Source organism: Elaeis guineensis, chromosome 5 (genome assembly GCF_000442705.2).
Source record: "Elaeis guineensis isolate ETL-2024a chromosome 5, EG11, whole genome shotgun sequence".
In the NCBI taxonomy this organism is placed as follows: domain Eukaryota; kingdom Viridiplantae; phylum Streptophyta; class Magnoliopsida; order Arecales; family Arecaceae; genus Elaeis; species Elaeis guineensis.
In genome coordinates this window covers 24,256,911-24,277,839 of record NC_025997.2, presented here as the reverse complement: position 1 = coordinate 24,277,839, position 20,929 = coordinate 24,256,911, and the positions used below count along the sequence as shown (strand labels likewise).

The window sequence follows — 20,929 nt, the reverse complement described above, 5'->3', positions numbered from 1 at the left end:
TACCTGAGCTCCGGCGGCGTCTTCGGCCTCTGTTTTCTGGCGAGTACAAGAATAGGAGGCCGCGGCTTCAATCGAAAAAATCGAAGAAAAATCTCCGGCAATCATCGGTGGCTGCAGGGTCTACCCATAGAGGAGAGGGGAAGGGTTCTTATAGAGCTCGTCCTAGGGTCTTTCAATGGCCCTAGGACTCCGATTCTTGATCGGGGAAGAGGAAGACTCCGATCGGGAGTCTTCCAGCTCTGTTTTTCTTTTTTTTTTTTTTTTATGGGCTTAGTGGGCTTTGTGAGCTGGTTTTGGGCTCAATTGGGCCGGATTATCACATTCTACCCCCCTAAAAAAAAATTTCGTCTTCGAAATTTAACATACCTTTATTTTCAAATAAGTATGGATATCTCATCTTCATATCATCTTCAAGCTCCCATGTGGCCTCTCTCTCTTCATAATTACTCTAATGAATCTTTACATATGAAATGATACGTCGTCTTAGAACTTGCTCTTTTCGATCAATAATTCAGAGAGAAAATTCTTCATAGGTTAGATCTTCGTGAATTTGCAATGGCTCATACTTTATCACACTGATCTGGTGGTAAGGCTAGTTTATAAGCAACATCTCCTACTTGATTTAAAATTTCAAAAGGTCCATTTTATCGCGGACTCAGCTTGCCATGTTTCCCAGACCTCATGACACTTTTTGTAGGTGATATTTTTAGAAAAATATGATCATCAAAATAAAATTCTAATTATCTTCTTTTTCTATCTGCCCAACTCTTCTGTTTATCTTATACTGCTTTGAGTCTCTCCTTGATCAGATAGATTTTCTCTCTAGCATCCATTTATTATCAGTAAAATCCTTCCTTTTTTTTTTTTTTACAACTAACGTATTTCATAATATCTTTTGATTTAAAGGATTAATATTTTTAATCAATTCAGACTACCACGCTTTTGCTGCGCACTCTGATCTCAACTTATCAAATTATCTAAGTCTATCAAAAATAAAAGATATCTTTGTATATTAAATCAATCAGAGATAGATCCAACTTTCAGATTTCATATACAATTTAGGATAAAATTTAAGGTTTCCTTGTCATTACTATCTCTTAGACATAGCACATCAAAATTAAATCTTCATCCACCTTCTATGTTTGAACTTATTACATAAACTTCACCACTCCTCAAGAATCTAATATGTCTAGAATTAATTTGAGTTAACCTTCGATTTACCTTACAATCATTTAGACAACTTCCAAACCAACCTTTCTTTGCAAAGAAATTAACATCAAAATCAGCAAAGTTATCATGTCCTTTATCTATATAGGTTTAGCATTCTAATGTCATCAAATATACCTAACATAATATATCAATACCTCCCACTTCATTCTAGGGTCAACACTTCTCGTACTCAGATCAACATTGCTAATTGAAATCTAAGATATAACTCATCAATTCTATTATAGACATCATATGCCACTTATGCATAAATTTCATCATAATACCTATTGATTCGAAATCAAATTATTGAATCCTTTCTTTTATATCTATCATGTTCCTCATGATCTTAGCCTCAAGTTCACATATCACTAAAGTCACAATCCCGAATAATGATAACCTTAAGCTCAAATACCACTTAAGTCATATTCTCTAGTGATCATAATCTAAACTTTATATCATTCTATCACGTCCTTAATGATCATAATCTTAAGCTCTGATGTTATCCATTATACTCCACTCGGTCACATCCTATTGATTATACATAAAGTTTTGATATCACTTTATAATCTTAATGATCTTAAACCTAAGCTCTGATATTAATCTATCATATCCTAATCATTTATATTATTTATATCATAATCCCCAAAGATTATAACCTAAGCTCTGATACCATATTAATTGTCACGCCCCCGACCCGAGATTTGAATCGAGGGTCATGGCAACCGCCGCATACTTATAGAATACTTTTTCCATAAGCATGCAAGGCATCTCATCATGATATCTTCACAAACAGTTAAATAAATTTTTCTTTATTCAATAATCAAACCTTGGTTCAAATAACAAATCAAAACTAAGTATTCAAAAGAAAGTAACTGTCTGACAAAGCCAATACTAAAAACAAAACTAAAGGTCTTGAATCAATTCTGAGAAAAATCCTAAATCAATGAGTTAACTCCATCTCTAATCGCTCTTCCAACCGAAATCCCACATCATGCTAATTTTCTGGATCTGTAAGAAAAACATAAAACTTATCATGAGCTAAATAGCCCAGTAAGCAGTGTATACCTTTAACTGAATAATCAGGCAAATAATACTATGCATAACAAATCAATATGTAATTTCATGAAATCATATTCATACTGTCAATCATATATAAAAGTCAATTCACCATAATTTCTAATTATGCTTTTCTTCTTAAATTCATCAATTTCTTAAATTCTTCTTACCAACCATGACTATGACCACATTATCCCTGTGGCAGGGTCATAATACCGCGTATCTGCTTGCGGTGGGCTGCGAATCATCTGGCAGCCAAGTTCTTTGGAACCGCTGGTCTAGCTGGCGACATGTCGCTGGTCTCACTGGCGACATAAATCCTCAGGATAGTCAATTGCCAACGTATATGCCCCCATTGGCGGGGTCCTCAACACAGTCAGGTTGTCAATTTCATATTATCTTCCAATTCATATATTATTTTCAAGAATAATAAAATTAATTGATATTCGAGTCAAATCAATTATAACATTCTTTGAGATCATATATCATCATAATAATTGCTCCACAAATAACTTCAATCATAAATAATTTTCTACAATTAACTTTCATCATAAATAATTTTCAACAATTATTTCAATAAATAATTACAATCGCAAGCATGCATAAATTTATTTAATTCATAATTTACCAGATAAATTCAGTAAAAGTAAACACTACTTACCTCTTTCATCTTAGATCTTTAGACTTCGTTAGAAGAATCAGCTAATCCTATTTAAAATATCAAATCATTATCAAATTCTATTCCATAAATATAACAAGATTAAATCATAAGGAAAGAGGACTGTTGTCCAGATGTGTCGAACCATCCAGATACCAGGGTAATTCAGGATCTCTGATCTGAGGGTCAGATTCAACTGACTTGATCAAGAAATCGTGAGGCACAGATCGAATTAAAGTCAAGATCAATCAATAGGGTTCTTTAATAAATTTGAAAGATCTTTGATACGATCAGATGAGGTTGACATACAGCACGGATCAAGATCTAATCTACTGCACGAATTTCGGAGCAGTCTCAGATCATCATATTTTCATCTTAAGTTTATCCTAGGGTCTGTGATGTAATCAGAGAGAGAATGACCCTAGGGAGACGAAATCCATAATGAGAGAGAAAGATCTAGAGAGAGAAAATAAGAAGAAAATCTAGAGAGAGAAAATATAGGGAGAAAGTAGAGAGAGAAAGTCTAATTCTAAAGAGAGAAAGACTTAAGAGAGAGATGAGAAAAACTTTCTCTCACATGTATTTTTTTTATTATTATATTTTTCTTTTTTTTTTTCTTTTTCTTTTTCTTTTTCTTTTTAGAGAGAGACAATAGAGAGAGAGAAAGAGGGAGAAAGAGGGAAGAGAGGGAATTTTTCTCTTTTCTTATTATTTTTTTTCTATTTTATTATTTTTCTATTTTTGCATTTTCTTTTTTTTTTCTTTTCTTTTTCTTTTTCCTTTTTCTATTTTTTTTTTCTTCTCTTCTTTTCTTCCTTCTTTCCTCTTCTTTGGCCGAACGGGAGGGGATCAGAGGGGCGTCGCCCATGGTCCGGCGGGCTGCAGCGGCACGGTCGATGGTCCGGCAGCGGCGGCCGACAGCAGGGAGCAACAGAACGCCGGCGGTGAGGCTCGGCCGGCGGGAGATTTAGAAAAAAAATGAAAAACAGGGGACCGCCTCCTTTCCACGGATTTCTCCGGTCATTTGCCTATCACCAGCGGCCATGACTTTCGGAAAAGACAGATAGAGGGGTGGGAGTCCAAACCTAAGGGTGAGATGCCGCAAACGATGGCGTCGATGGTCGGAAAAGGGTGAAAGATGACTCGGCCGAACAGGAGAAAAACAGGGCATCATTTTCTTCTCGATTTCCGGCAAAGTCGGCGACCGACAATGATGTTTGGGGCCAGAGGGGAAACGGAAGAAGGAGAGGAAGAAAGGTTGGAGCCTTACCTGAGCTCCGGCGGCGTCTTCGGCCTCTGTTTTCCGGCGAGCACAAGAATAGGAGGCCGCGGCTTCAATCAGGAATATCGAAGAAAAATCTCCGGCAATCATCGGTGGCTGCAGGGTCTACCCATAGAGGAGAGGGGAAGGGTTCTTATAGAGCTCGTCCTAGGGTCTTTCAATGGCCCTAGGACTCCGATTCTTGATCGGGGAAGAGGAAGACTCCGATCGAGAGTCTTCCTGCTCTGTTTTTCTTTTCTTTTTTTTTTTTTATGGGCTTAGTGGGCTTTGTGAGCTGGTTTTGGGCCCAATTGGGCCGGATTATCACACCATAACCACTTCATTATGAGGACCATGATGATGATGGGATTGGTTTAGATGATGTGCCATGGATGATTTTATAATGGCATTAAGACCACACAAATACCCAATCTAGATACGGACCAATGTCTCCAACATCTTGCAAATGGTGCTATTGACAACAATCCTGAGGCATTGTTTGAGACTCCTGTTGCATAGTGTGGGACGATGCATGCAGCTATCCAAACATCCGTTGGAAGGCATAGTAAAAGCATCTTCATCCAGAAAATAACTTGGACTTTACCTCAATAGAGCAAATACAATATCAAAGTAAGATTGTTAACGACAATGCCGCAGTCCCGCACAGGGGTGTGATTCATACCTCCCAATAGGATCTCTGGTGGGTTTAACCTCTAGGAGAGACGCAGAACTTACCTTAAATTTTTCTCCCCCCTATTACTTCAGCCGAACGTACCTTAAGTTTTTGTCTTTCATCATGTTAATGAATTTTTACTACCAAAATCATTTTTACGAATTTTGGATGGACTAACCTTCTCCTTTCCACAAGCATGCATGCACTCTTTAATGCAAGCGCACATACACATGCACGTATATATACGTGCGCACGCGCCACAAAGGGAAAAAAAAAGAAAATTCTGATAAGCTGCGTAGGGTTTCTAATCCATGGTAGAATGGAACTAAGAAAGAGTACATCTATGATCTGCTTGCATTTTTTTTTTTTTGAGTAAAGTGAATTGTCCAACTTGGACAACATCTTGTCCGATCTCTCTCAACTTAGGTCCATAAAGATCTCATAATCAAAATATATATTAAGAACATGGTTGACTCATTTAAAAAGAAATATATAGAATAGAGGATGAAAATTGCTACTAGTTGCATTGGTCATGTGAAAAGATTTTTATTGTGACATTACATGCACACCATGGTTCAATCAACTCCAGAATTTCATACATGAATTTCTAATCAGTAACAATAATCCTTTTGTGCCAATTGGCACGAAAAATTCTTTGTAACTAGCCACCACCCTATAGAATTGCTTGAATTGGCACAAAAATTGAACTATATAATTTTTTTCTATACTTTGATGAATACTTCATTATTAAATGAAGTGGATGAGTTCTCTTCCTTGAACAAAAATCATATGGGGTGAGCACCAAAAAAAGGAATATGGAATGGGCTTCTCATTTTAGTATATTTCTTCTACTATCCATCTTAAAGCAGAAACATAAAAATATAGAACTTTTTCTACTAGCAAAGCCATCAGTAATATAATTTTAAAAAAATGCAGCATCCTTCTTTCTTATTTTCAAAATATAGTTTTTATTGCTATGGACTATATCGCCAAATAATATACACCAAATAAACTAATAATTAAGCAAATTAATATATACCTCTACATAAATCAATACACAGTTTTTAGAATATAAAATTTACTGATAAACAGACACAGTTAAATGATACATACTTCGTAAATTAGTTAGTTAGCAATCAAATATATACATTCAAACAAAATAATATATAATTTTCAAAATATCAAATTCATCGATACATATTATATAGCTAGATAATACATAACACCTTTCTAATATACATTGCAAACTTTTTTAATATAGATCCAATAATGATCTAATACACACATTTAAATAAAAAATATATTTTAAAAACTACAAATCAATTTATCTAAAGTTATGTATGAGATCACTATATATGTATAAAAGAAGCCTTCGGTGTATGTTAGGAAGTCGACAAGCATGTATCATCTGAGCATATAGTATATATTAGTAAATATGATATTTCAAAAATTATATATCAATTTATTTGAAGATATATTTTGGATTGTTAAATAACTAATCTACTAAATATGTATTATTTGGCTGTATATTATATATCAATAAATACTATGTTCTACAAGTTATATATCAATTTATCTAGATATATGTATCAACTTGCTAGATTACTAATTTATATAGTGTATATTATTTGGCCTAGTACGCATCACTAAAATATATGTTTTGAAAATAAAGAAAAAAAAATACCATACATAATATTTTTTATATTTATTTTTTTTATAATAAAACTGACGATTCTATTAATAAGAGAAGTTCCTAACTTTTGAACTTCTACTTTAAGATGGATACGAGGGAAACAGAGCATAATAGAAAGTCCGCCCCATATTGCCTCTCTCCAGTGCCCATCTCACATGATTTTTGTTCCTCTGCTTATCAAAGAAAAAAAAGGAAAATCTTTTATATGTAGATGCTTTCTACAATATATAACACCATCAATCACATATATCCATAATAAATTCTTCACAACCAAATCCAACAGTTAAATTCTATTCCCTCGACACCTAAAATAAAAAATAAGTATCGAAGATAGAGGGAAGCTAAAAGCCATCTAGGTCTAGCCTTCTTCTTCATCATGCCCAGATGGACCATCTGGCTTGATGAGTCGCTGGTGTTGCCATTGTCCTTCGACTACCTCTCCTGAGCATTTTGATACCTTTGTATTCATGTAGATCATGTAGAGAACCAACTGAATAGTACCCAAGAAGAAACCAATTCCATTTGGTATCTGCAAATAAGCATATCATTAATGCAAAGTTATGTACTTATTTTAGATTCCTTCAGTCAAAGAATTACAACTAGATCTTGATCTTTGCCATGATCTGAAACGCAGGCCAGTTACATTGAATAAACTGAAACCCAGGCCGGTAAAAAATATCGAATTAAGGATCTATATTTTTCAGTTCTCAGAATAAACTGAATTCTACATTTAATTTTCAAAGTTTTCTCTTATAAAGCACAAATAGTCTCTTATGCTCCTCATTTCTATGATTCTCATCATAAGCTATTTAAAGCATTTTTATAATCTTGTATAAATTTACTGCATTGGAACACCCGGCTAATGCAAATATACAGTATGATAAGGTATTAGCATGGAGACAGACGGTCGATGGCTTTTACCACCAAAGTTGACGGGAAGAAGTTTGATATGAAAAGGGAAATTTTAATTTGTAAGCAAAACAAGGTACAAGCCCTTTTCTTCCAACAAGTTCATTCTATAACAGTGCATGAAAGATCATTAAAGGTTTAGATTTACAAATATGAGCATTATATGGTTATGCTTGGCTAATGACACTATAGAATGTTGTCAATGAAGAATTAGTATGATTTTTTCTCTCTTTTTTTTTCCTTCTTTTTTTTTTTTTTTTGGATCAAAGATTCTAGTGTAAACTTTGACAAAGCAAAAGAAGTCATACTAGCTCGGCAACATTATAAACCAACGGTAGTCTACCTAAAGTATGTGAATAGGAAGAATAGGAAGACAAAACCTCTTTTGATATGTCTATTTCATAAATCTACAGTCACATATACGCAAGAACAAAAGTAGCGACACAAGCATGCAATAGTGGAAATCAATATTAATTTTTGAGAACTTGGACGGTTGGAGTCAAAGTTATTTTCACATGAAACTCAAGTTTGAAGAGATAAATTGGTGACCAAATATCTCCTAACGAAAATATTTATGTTTGCCTTATTGTGCATATTGTTTTATCTAGACATCTAGGTCTTCATATACGTCTCTACTCTCCCACACATCTATTCACTTTAGATACTCTCATCTTCAATAAACACACCTATTTTTTTTTTTTTTTTAAGAGGGACAAATCACAGCCATCCATGCTTTCACTCACTCTAGCAATATTAGTATTTTAAACAAAAATGGTCATGCATAATAGCTTGACTCTAGCTGCACTTTGACTTAGGAATCATACTCCCCTTTTCGCTCCAATTTTACCCCCAATACTTTTAGTGGCTTTTTCTCTCATTGACACAAATTGCAGCATGAATTAGTCATTTTCACTACTCATCTATACCTATCATACATCTTGCCATCCTTTTCTTAAGCAGGGAGAAAATCTCCTTTTACAAAAGTTTTGTATATCCAATCTCAACCATATGGAAAGCTAAAGATAGTATAACAACTTTTTTTGTAAAAAACAAGATGGAATAACATTCTCTGATGGTTGGATTAAATAAAAGAGAGGTAGAAATCATTTTCACCACCAGCTTCAGGTAATCACCAATCTGTCGGGGAAACTGCAAACTAAAAACTTAGGCATTCAAATGTTATAAGAATGCTTGCTCAGAAAAATAATATAGGAATAGATTCTCTCCGCCCTTGTCCCAACAAACTTATGATATGGCATTTGGTGCAGCCATGCGCCTCTAATGGGTCACCATGGTCTTCTCCTCCAACGTATAGGATTGGTTTGTAAACCTTTTCTTTTTATCTATCTATCTATCTATCTATTTTTGATGAAATGGGAGGGTATTGGGTTATCACCCGTACTTTTATTACTAGGAGCTATATACATATGTATTTATACTAGATTAGGCAATGACTCGAGCAATGAACCCTCGAAGCCTTGGAGAACTCTAATCTATCAATCTATTTATCATCTGTCATTGCTGATCCCTAGTCCAGAAGAGGAAGGTGGGTTGCCTAGCATGGTAGTTATCTATCTATCTATTCCATTTATTTATATTTGGTGAGGTTGTCATTGGTCTGGCATAGGAGTTTTCTTGTTTTGGGTAGAAATGGGTCTAACATAGAGTTAGGACTGGTAAGTAATGCATGGAAATGGCCATGTACGTTGACACGGGGCCTACGTGGATGTCAGTAGCTCTCCCTTTTCATGTCAACTTTCGAATTAATACAAATACGTAATGGCACTTCTGAATTCTGATAGACGTTACAAGTTTCCATATATTATGACAGAATGATATTGATAATTTTGTGCTTATCAGAGTAGCTTGTTCTGGATAAATGATGAGGGAATTATTCAAGTACTTCAGAAAACAACGTCCAAATGAATTGAAATTTAGGACCTTCTCAAATGAAAAGGCTTGCTAAATGATCAGTATCATGCTTTCTTTCTTGCGTACCTCCTCTCATCAACATTTTTTGGTCAGAACTAGCTCATCAACTTCTCATAATGGCCACCTTGCCTCTGTCTGAAAGGAGGCATCACATTGCTTGGCAAATGGGAACACCCTGATGCTTTCTAGATATAGTAATAGAGCTAATCATCATGATAATTTTCAGCTTCTTGATTAGGTACTCTCCCTAATGGTAAAAGAATTTTTTGCATTCATTTGAGGTATAGCCTCTGTTAGCATTTCCCAAGCTACATCTTAGTGGTTTTCATGCATGATCTGACTATAGAATATAATTCAAATAGAGTAGCTAGGAACATGAGAATCCTGACAATTAATACAAGCTTTACCAGCTGAATAGCAGAAAGACTTCCAGTATATATGTTTCCATCAGAATACCTCAGTAGTTGCTGCTCATTGGAACAGAAGAAATAAGTGAATACTAAGTCCAGCTTTCCCTAAACAGAATAGCTACTTATTAGTTGTAGGATTTAATAGGAATTTTTAGTAATGAAGGCGAGCTTCGATATAATGGTAAGGTTGCTCCATTACGACTAAAGTTGTTATAGGTTTGAAATGTAGAAACAACCTCTTCTCGCACAAGGACAGCACTACTTCTGACTTTCCCAAGTCTTATAGCAGCAGGAACCTCATGCGTTAAGACATCTTTCTTTTTTTTTTTTTGTTATACAGAGGCAAACAAACTAATCTTTAAGCGTGGTCTAGATGTTCATTTGCACCAACCTATGGACAATTAATATCTCCTTAAAAATCAAAGTGTTTCTCAGTCGAGGTTTCAAAACTAGATTGAATACTAGAGATGTCTTAAGAAAGAAACTAGATGCAAATCTAGGCTCGTCATTGCTTCTATAATGACCTTTCAAGGCCATCGGATCAAACCTTCTTGGGCTGGCCCTTTATATATATATATATATATAAAGAGAGAGAGAGAGAGGGGTAGATTTAGATAAAATTAATTGGCTTTGAGCTCAAATCTGATCAGATTAAAATTGGACAATGAAGGTTTTACATCGATGATCTAAGTCGTTGAATGTGATCTACTATCTCAAAACTGTTTGCACACTAAAAATCATATGATTTGAAGGCTCCTAGCTTATGCATCAAGTAATCAAAAAATATATTTAATTCAGTTTTATTTAGACTGTCCAATTTTTGACTACTTGATGTATTGATTAGGGGTCTCCAAATCATATGATTTTTTTTTGTGTACAATCAATTTTGAGATAGTAGATCATATTTAACGGTTTGAATTATTGATATAGGACTTCTATTATAGAGTTTTAGTTTGATCGAATCTGAATCAAAATTCGATCGATCTGGTTTTATCCTAACACATACACACACTCTCTCTCTATATGTATATATTTGGTTCATGCATTGATATCTGGTCCTATCCTGCGGGGAACTCAACGCCTCCTGGACTCCATGGAGAAAGAAAATATTCGTCTTGCTTTTGACAGTTAGCTGCCATGGTCTTCTGGTTCCGATGACAAGACGTCTTTAGTGCTGAAGCGAGCTTTGGTCTCATTATTGATACTTCCTCTCTATGTATATGAATGATTTGGGAGGTTTTGGCAAACTATGGAATACCGTAAAGGGTATCTGAGCTGAATGGAGTGTCTAGCATTAGCCACAGTACTGTTCTCTTAAGTCAAATTAAACTCCCCTTTTCATTATTTTTGTATTATATTTGCTTTATTAATAAGTAGGGGGGCTTGCCTTGTTGCCTCCCTTTCACTTTATTAAAAAAAAAAAAATTGTCCACTATAAATTTCTCTTTTGAATTTTAAAATATAAAACAAAGTGAAGTCAGGAAAGATTCAACTACTCGTTATAAATCACATAATACCGCATTTATGTGACTTATGTAGTATAAAAGAATCATCACTATTTGGATGAAATTAATAATACCATTAGGTTTATGAAAGATTTGCTAAAAAAAAAAAAAAAAAAACAGTGGACTTGGCCCCTTTTTTCTGATCAACACAAAGTCCTAAATTTTCATCAAAAAACATGAAGTCCTACTTTGTTCAGTGTCTTTGTTAGATTAATAGCACTATCATCAGGTTCAGAGCAAACTTACCCCAAGGAAAATATCTCTATCAAGCACAGCATAAACCGTCCAGGTGCCACCATTTAGAAAGAGAAAGAAGGAGAGGAAGAACGGCATATACTCCACACTCTTCGTGGTGATGACCGTTTTCTGTTGCATAAAGAAAAGGCATGAGAAGGAAAGCATATGGGTGAAACCTTATGCACTAACCGCATCAGTAGTTAGTTTTTTGGTAAAATATTGCTAATTTTTTAAGTTTTAGCCCACAGAAATAGGAAAGATATGTAGTTTTGGTCTCTCTTTCACAAGGACCTAATGGTGCAATGAAATGTGATACCTCAAATTAACATAGATCAGAATAGGCATGGAGTACACTAAATAGCTAGAAGAAATAGAAAATTCTAGTTTACAAGAACAGTGTCTTTAAAATGCATATGTGCAATTCCGGTTGCATAGGTTTGTCCAATTAGGCCATTCTAGCTTTCGTTACAGACAAGGAAAGAATTCGTTTTAAGAGTAAGATCCGTTTAGACCTCATCACCTAAGGGCAAACAGCACATGCATTCTAGAAATTAAAAAATAACTCCAATTCTTCATTAACTACGAATTAGGTTCACATCTTAATTGGCATTATTGTTGGATTCAAATTTTGAACATTTCTTTATTAGTATATTAAAACTTCGCATGGTTCATTAACTCTTAAAATTTACTACTGTTCATTAATATATATTGAAAAAATAAGATTGACAAAATATAATCCGATCTGCCGGTACAATCTATACTTAATCTATCATAAGCAGATTCAAATTTAGGCTAAATAAATTCGGATCATAAATATGTCAATTCATCTAGTTTGTTTAACATTCAGCTCTGATTTGGATTTTAAACATCAGATTCATTTAATCTGTTTAATATTTAGATTGAATTAATTAAGATAATTTATTTAACATATTTAAAATATATTTAATATATTTAAAATATATTTAATTTATTTTTATTCTGTTTAATCCAACTTACTTAATCTATTTAATCCGTAAAAAAATTATTTAATTTATTTAATTCATTTAATTTAAACTATTTAATAAATTGATTATATAAATTAAATCAAATTATTTATTAAATAAATAAATTATTTTCATATTTAAAATTTTAATTTATTTAATAAATAAATCAAATTTAGATCGATAAAGTTTTGGTCCAATCCATGTCCAATTTGACCCAACTTAATTACCATTTCTACCCGGAAGTACTTAATTTAATGTAATATTTTAGTGCAAACGGTCGCCAGAAGTTTGTGATGTCGTCTGGCGTCCAATTATGCAGTGCTCATGAAAATGATGTGTGAAATACGACACTGGCATAAAATAAGATATTATATTTTGTGAAAAAAATTTGTCAAACAAATAATAAACCAACAAGAAGTCATGAGAAATTAGTTGCAGTAAAATTCCTGGTGTTTACAATATTTTTTTTCTGACTTTTTTAAAAAATAATATCTTCTTTTATAATCCCGCTGTTTTCTTACAACTTTCGTGCCATATTGCCATTTCGTCTCCTTCCAAACGGGTTCTGAGGCAACCCAATAAATTTACTTTCCCAAAAATGAAGTTTCTCGCACTAAGCTGCTTATTTTAAATGGTGGTTTTGAATAAGAATTTCTTCTCAAATTAGAAAGAGACAAAGAAGACCATTCACTTAACTTTGGAAGGCAATCATGATATAACTACGGATTCCATTTATTAATTGGGACAAATTTCTACCAAAAAACCAAATATGAATGTGAAATTTGTTAACCTTCTTCACGTTAAAAGTTCATTAATATGAATCACTAATATGAATCTAGTCTGAATTGCCATCTTAATATTAGTAGGCCTGTAAAATTTTCATATGCACATAACGTGGTCTTTGAAAAGGCACAAAAAAAAAAAAAAAAAAAAAAAAAAATCACAGTCAAATGGAACTACTTATTAAATTTGTACAAAGATTCCTCCCCGTCTATTATCTTAATCATAGTCGTTATCCAAAAAAAAAAGCTTTATTTGCCATTGCAGGACCATTAGTCCCATCATTAACAAGTCATGCATGTTAATCAGCAAACTAAGTTAAACACAGGCTTAACTATCACGTTTGTCAGAGAAATAGTACATAAATAATAGTGTAAGACCTGATCCAGAATCACATGGGCAGCGAGCTAATTTTTTTTATATGTCGTCGCTTCTTCGCTTTTTATTATTTGGAATGGGGACTCTCGCAGCTCACATGACTCACATTCTCAAATTTTTAAGCCCTTTCCAAATTTTCTACGACCTCAAATGGTGTTTTAAGCAAGACTCATATATGAACCCTAACATGTGACTTCTCTTGCACTGGGCCGTGATTAGAAAAATTGGATTAGATATTCCTTAAGGGCCAAAATTAGCATGTTGCCATGGTTCATAGGTAATATAAATTTTGGTGACCAAACATGAGTTCTGTTGTGGGTAGACAGTAGGGGGACCCCCTTAATAGTCTCATATCGGGCAAACTCTGAAGTGTCATATGCTTAAGTGGGATACGAGCACACTTTCCCTCACGAGGTGCCTTTTCTCTCTCCAAGGGGAAGGACAAAACCGTGAGGCTGTCTGTGTGATGCTGGGCCGGGGCGGAATAACCTCCAGTGGGCCCAGGGGCCCAGGGACAACCCCCGATGGAGACCACGGGACACGCTCCACGTCCGAACCTAGCCAGAGCGGACAATACTTCGTGGGGTCCGAGGCGGTTGTCTCCGACGACTCTTGACACACTGACACCTCAGTGGCGCACCAGGTAGGGGCACCTGCCCCCTGCCTACAGCACATGCCCCTCCAGAGTGGGGGGCTATGTTGTGGGTAGGCCTTGGGGGGACCTCCCTTAATAGTTCCACATCGGACAAACTCTGAAGTGTCATGTGCTTAAGTGGGATACGAGCACGCTTTCCCTCACGAGGTACCTTTTCCCCTTCGGGAGACGAAAGGACAAAATCGTGAGGCCGTTTGTGTGACGTTGGGCTGGAGCGGAATAACCTCCGGTGGGGCCCAAGGGCCTCAGGGACAACCTCCGGTGGGGACCATGGGGCACACTCCCCGTCCGGACCTAGCCAGAGCGGACAATACTTCTTGGGGTCCGAGGCGGTTGTCTCCGACGACCCTTGACACACTGACACATCAGTGGCGCGCCAGGTAGGAGCACCCGCCCCCTGCCTACAGCACATGCCCCTCTAGAGTGGGGGGCTATGTTGTGGGTAGACTGTGGGGGGACCCCTTTAATAGTCCCACATCGGGCAAACTCTGAAGTGTCATGTGCTTAAGTGGGATATGAACACGCTTTCCCTCACGAGGCACCTTTTCTCTCTTTGGGGGGCGAAAGGATAAAACTGTGAGGCCGTCTGCATGACGCTTGGCGGGGCGGAATAACCCCCAATGGGGCCCAGGTGCCCCAGGAACAACCCCCGATGGGGACCACGGGACACGCTCCCCATCCGGACCTAGCCAGAGCGGACAATACTTCGTGGGGTCTGAGGCGGTGTCTCCGACGACCCTTGACACATTGACATCTCAGTGGCGCACCAGGTAGGGGCACCCGCCCCCTGCCTACAGTACATGCCCCTCCAGAGTGGGGGCTATGTTGTGGGTAGGCTGTGGGGGGACCCCCTTAATAGTCTCACATCGGGCAAACTCTGAAGTGTCATGGGCTTAAGTGGGATACGAGTATACCTTCCCTCACAAGGCGCCTTTTCCCCCTCCGAGGGCCGAAAGGACAAAACCGTGAGGCCGTCTGCGTGACGCTGGGCCGGGGTGGAATAACCCCCGATGGGGCCCAGGGGCCCAGAGACAACCCCCGGTGGGGACCACGAGGGTTGCTCCCCATCCGGACTTAGCCAAAGCGAACAATACTTCGTGGGATCCGAGGCGGTTGTCTTCGACGACCCTTGACACACTGACACCTCAGTGGCACGCCAGGTAGGGGCACCCGCCCCCTGCCTATAGCACATGCCCCTCCAGAGTGGGGGGCTATGTTGTGGGTAGGCCGTGGGGGGACCCTCCTTAATAGTCCCACATCGAGCAAACTCTGAAGTGTCATGTGCTTAAGTGGGATACGAGCATACCTTCCCTCATGAGGCACCTTTTTCTCCTCCGGGGGGCAAAAAGACAAAATCGTGAGACCGTCTGCGTGACGCTGAGCCGGGATGGAATAACCCCTGGTGGGGCCCAGGGGCCCCAGGGACAACCCCCGATGGGGACCACGGGGCACGCTCCCCGTCCAAACCTAGCCAAAGCGGACAATACTTCATGAGGTCCAAGACGGTTGTCTCCGATGACCCTTGACATACTGACACCTCAGTGGCGTGCCAGGTAGGGGCACCCGCCCCCTGCCTACAGCACATGCCCCTCTAGAGTGGGGGGCTATGTTGTGGGTAGGCCGTGGGGGGACCCCCTTAATAGTTTCACATCGGGCAAACTCTGAAGTATCATGTGCTTAAGTGGGATACTAGCACGCTTTCCCTCACGAGGCATCTTTTCTCCCTCCGGGAGACGAAAAGACAAAACTGTGAGGTCGTCTGTGTGACGCTGGGCCGGGACAGAATAACTCTCGGTGGGGCCCAGGGGCCCCAGAGACAACCCTCGATGGGGACCATGGGGCACGCTCCCCGTCCGGACCTAGCCAGAGCGGACAATACTTTATGGGATCCGAGGTGGTTATCTCCGACAATCCTTGACACACTGACACATCAAGTTCAAATTCTTCACAGACCAAATATCTTGCTGTTGTTTGTTGTTGTACTTATGCAATTGAATAAAGATTACTTGAATTAGTAAAGATTTATGGTTTGATTCATTTAAATTCCACAATAAGAAAAAAAAATTATATCATGGACCAACAAAGGAGCAGGATGGGAAGTTGGTCATCATCTGTTATTGGATATTTGAAAACTCACATCAATATCACATGTATAATCAGACTTATTTATAAGGAAAACAATAGTGCCATTGACTAGATGGCTAACTATGTCGCTGATTGCAGTAGCATTATTATTTGGGAGATAAGATCAAATAATCTAGATGCTCTAGAGATATTGTGACGATCGATGCTAGGGGCTATGTACAGATGTGCAAGTAATACCTAAAATCAAATCTAAAATACCGGTCATCTCAGCTTAGCAACTTCTAGATGACAAAAGATTAACACTAAATAAGTTTGGTTAGACGCTTGGAAAGCGGGCATGCTGCACTCTACTGTTATGAACTGAGGTTTTGACTAGGAAAAAAAATACCGTGCAAGGAACTAAAAACGTATACAACTCTCTTTAAGGTTTTGGCAATCTATAATTCTTTATGATCCACCAAACGTCCTCTAAGAGATAAGCAACCGCCCCTACCAAGCCATGGCCAATTTCATTAGCTACTCAAACAACGGAACAAATCGGTGGTGGTTGCTTCTCAAACTCTTGTTGCTTAGATCTTAATTTGAAAAAAAAAAAAATTTCCCTCTCTTAACTCAGTCATAAGAGTGCTTTGACCACTAATATCTCCATTTCTTAAAGCTTAAAGACCCCAAGTTAAGGCAGATTTTCTCCTGGCATCCCAGTTGTAGAAAACTCCTAAAACTTGGATAAAAATGTTGATAGATTAAACAAAAGTCTTGATCCTTTTCAGAAAACAAATCGTTAGATGAGCTGGAGGCAGATCGTACGACAAGACGAATTGCACTAAAGCACAAAACACCTAGTATTATTTCGTACTGCAAGCATAAAATATGTCGGTAATATGGTATTGCAAACAAAAACTTTCATATCTTTTAAAAAAAATTAAATATTTATACTTAATCACATAAAGGTAAAGAATGCTGTGCCCTTGTGTATCCTTTTTTTTTTTTTTTTTTTTTTTTTTTTTTTTAAGGGTAATCACTTCATGTTTTTTTACTTAAATGGATACAAACTATAGGAAAAGAAGACTTCCTATTAGTGCTTTTTTATGGCAGTCTAGCGGGTAGGCGTCGGCATTTAAAATAAAAAAATATAACGGGAATGGCCTGTGCTTGCTCACGTCGCGATCCTACTCGCTGTCCCCAAGTGCTAGGGACGTCCTGCGTCCTCACTGGTCTCATTAGACACAGGTACGATTTGTCTTCTTTCGTGACAAAAAGTAACAGACGTGCTTGATTCCTGTCGAACACCATAGGCTCTCAAGCCAGCTTGAGGCCGTCTAATTAATATGTAAAATTTAATGTGATGGCTAAGTTTTCAAATTAAAATAAATAAATAAATAAAATAAAATTATATGCATAGATATAGATTTAGATGACATACGTTTTAATTAAAATTAGATAATAAAGATCTTGTATCGATAATTTAAACTGTTGAATATGATTTATTATTTCAAAATTATTTACATATTAAAATATCATATGATTTAAAATCTCTTAATTTATGCATCAAATGAGCAAAAAATATATTTAATTTAATTTAATTTAAATTATTCAATTTTTGACTATTTGATACATAAATTAGAGAACTTCAAATAATATAATTTTTTTATATATAAATAATTTTGAGATAATAGACCGCACTCAACGATTTGGATCATTGACGTAAAATATCTATTATAAAATTTTAATCTGATTGAATCTGAGTTCACATTCAATCGATTTGATTCTATTCTGACTCTATATATATATATATACATATATATCATTTACTTCTAACATACTAATACTTAATATATATTTAATACGTAGAAAAATATTTAAACAAATATTTCATGGCTTATTGCCGACTAGCAATAATTATGCTCCTCCGGACCAAGTCAAAAGAAATATGGCATGTACCAGTACTTACATTTATACGAAATTATTATAGCTAAATTATTATTTCTCTAATAGATGATAGTAAAAGATCTGGTGCAACAAGATGGCCCATAACTGTATTATTGTGGGGCCGATCATAATATATGTGATCGGGATGCTCGCGCAACTCTATGTCGAAACATGGTGAGGCAAATCCTCCACCAAGACACTTTATGGCGCATGATTTGCACCACAAATTTCTATACAATAATTGATGGCTACCATCAAAAAATGAATAATTATTCAATAAAATAAATTATTTATGATATATTACTATTGATAATCATCATGCATTCGATGTGCTAATTATGTACCGCAGAGGATCTTGGACCATCCCTTTCACCTAACTTTTCACACCAGATAAAAATTCTTTCCTTGAAACTTGGGAGAAGAATTGTGCTATATGTTTTCTGAGTAGAGGCATAACGAGTGCCAAGATTAACTCCGAGTCCAGCCATTTAACCTCCCTCCCAACATCTTAGTGAATGGCTGTGATTAAGGCAGTATAGCATTTGAAAGGAACGACAAATTAAGTAGCAAGAGATTTGTCAAGTCCGGATCATATATGGCTAGTTGGTGAAGAGCAGCTTTCATACATGTATCGACCCTTCTACTGTATAAATAAGCATACAATTGACCGGTCGATGCGTCTTGTGGGATGCTACCTTTATTGGTAAAACCAACAACAAATTAAATTACTTCCACTTGAACAAGAAGATGCTGGTGCTACACCAAAACTTCTGGCAAACTACTATTTTAGCAAAGGAATAGAATGTTACCATAGCGACGAGCGGCGATCCATACATGAATACATTGAGACATGCACATATGGCTCCAATCACCATCACCCTCGTGGTCTCATCGATCGCCACCAATCTTGTGACTAAAACCACCACCCCAAAAATTCCCACATCCAAAAGCGCCACCAAAATAGCCGTCTTAGCCTAATAAACATAACCAAAAATTAAAAGAAAGGAAGAAAGAATAATCAAACATATATTCTTAAAGAATTAAGAGAAGAAGAGAAAGACAAATTAGGCTATGGCCTAGTGTTTGAACCATTTATATAAAGAAGGTTCAAGGTTTGAATCTAGTAAGGTTTTAATAAGTACTGTTTTAATTCCTCTTGGAATTAAAGTCGTTGCCTCTGATAAAATGCTATCTGATTTCACCAAAACTTTGTCATGTGTGCTAAACTGCTTCACCCACCTCTTCTCTAGGAAGGTCTCTATGTGACCTCATTAATTTGCTTGATGAAGATTGGTAGAGTACTACTACTTCTTTCTTTCTCAAATTAAAAAAAAGGAAAAAAGGCAAAAAAGAAAGAAAAAAGTGTTGTTTCCGAAATACTACAATACCTGCGCATGATATTTGATATATAGTTCTTTGTTCTCAAACTAAATAAATAAATAAACAAATAAAAAGTCCTCTTGCTAGTATTTCCACAAAAGAAGAAGAAAAAAAAAGAGAATATTGTTTGATGATCGTTATTACAAGATCTTACCCTTAGTGATGGAGTCGCATATATGAGGAACAAGGTGACATAGATAGCCTCCAAAATAATGCCCACCCCATTAACCGTAGCAACGAGGAAGCCGTCGGGCTTTGTGATCCCGTAGTACACCCACAAGGAGGAGCTGAGGAGGGTGACGACGTAGGGAGCCGACTCGAAGTCCTCGGTCGATCCGTTTCTAACTATTTTCCAAAATGTTTTGCTATATATAACGGTCATCATCAATATCCCAATAGGAGGTGCAGAAGATACATAGATAGATAGCCAATGAACTTTTGAGAGAGAAATCTAAAATATGAAAACTTACATGGGAGAGGCAAAGACCAAGACAGAGATAACATTACCTGCAAGAATAGAAATTAGGAAAAAGAAAAAAAAAAAGAAGAAGAAGTTAATTATGAGATGGCCATTGAATACATGCATGGGAGACAGATAACCATAGTGAGGGGCGGAGATAGCTAAGGCTCACCAACAACTCCAATGAAGAGGAGAAGGGCTTCCATGATGAAAAGAGAGTGTGTTAGGAGAGAAATCTGGACTTGGGTTTAGTTAATAAGAGGGAGGGAGAGCAAGAAGGTGCTCTAATCTGCCATTCATAATCAAATATCCTGTGCGTGTGGGACAACACTGAGGTGGTCATGAGACGGTGATGGGTTCCCACCGCAAAACTCTCTCCGTTTATTTTGGATGCGGACCAACAAGTGGATTGGTTTTTTGGTTTGCTAGGTTCTTTGTTTACTTATATGTTTCTTTTCGTGAGGCTGCGCGAGACGGTGATGCGTTCCCACCGTGAGACCCTGTCCGTTTATTTTGGACGCGGACCCGCCAGGGACGACTCCAACAAGTGGATTAGTTTTCTAGTTCGCTATATTCTTTGTCAACTTGTAAGTTTCTTTTCATGAGGCTGTGCCTCGGAAGTTGTTGTTGTTGTTTTCGCTTATTCTTGTTGTTATTCTTAGTATTATTGTTATTATATTTATTATTATTATTATTATTATATTATTATTATTATTATTATTATTATTGTTGTTAT

General features: G+C 36.8%; 1 protein-coding gene across 1 annotated transcript in view; it reads right to left on the bottom strand.

Moving 5' to 3' along the window:
- Positions 1-6,658: 6,658 nt before the first annotated feature.
- The window catches only part of LOC105045177 (uncharacterized), a 29,690-nt gene continuing 15,419 nt past the window's right edge, over positions 6,659-20,929 (bottom strand). The window contains 5 exon segments of the mRNA XM_073257376.1: positions 6,659-7,079; positions 11,553-11,672; positions 19,163-19,327; positions 19,888-20,098; positions 20,204-20,240. Coding sequence (XP_073113477.1) covers positions 6,909-7,079; positions 11,553-11,672; positions 19,163-19,327; positions 19,888-20,098; positions 20,204-20,240 — 704 coding nt within the window. The 3' untranslated portion in view covers positions 6,659-6,908.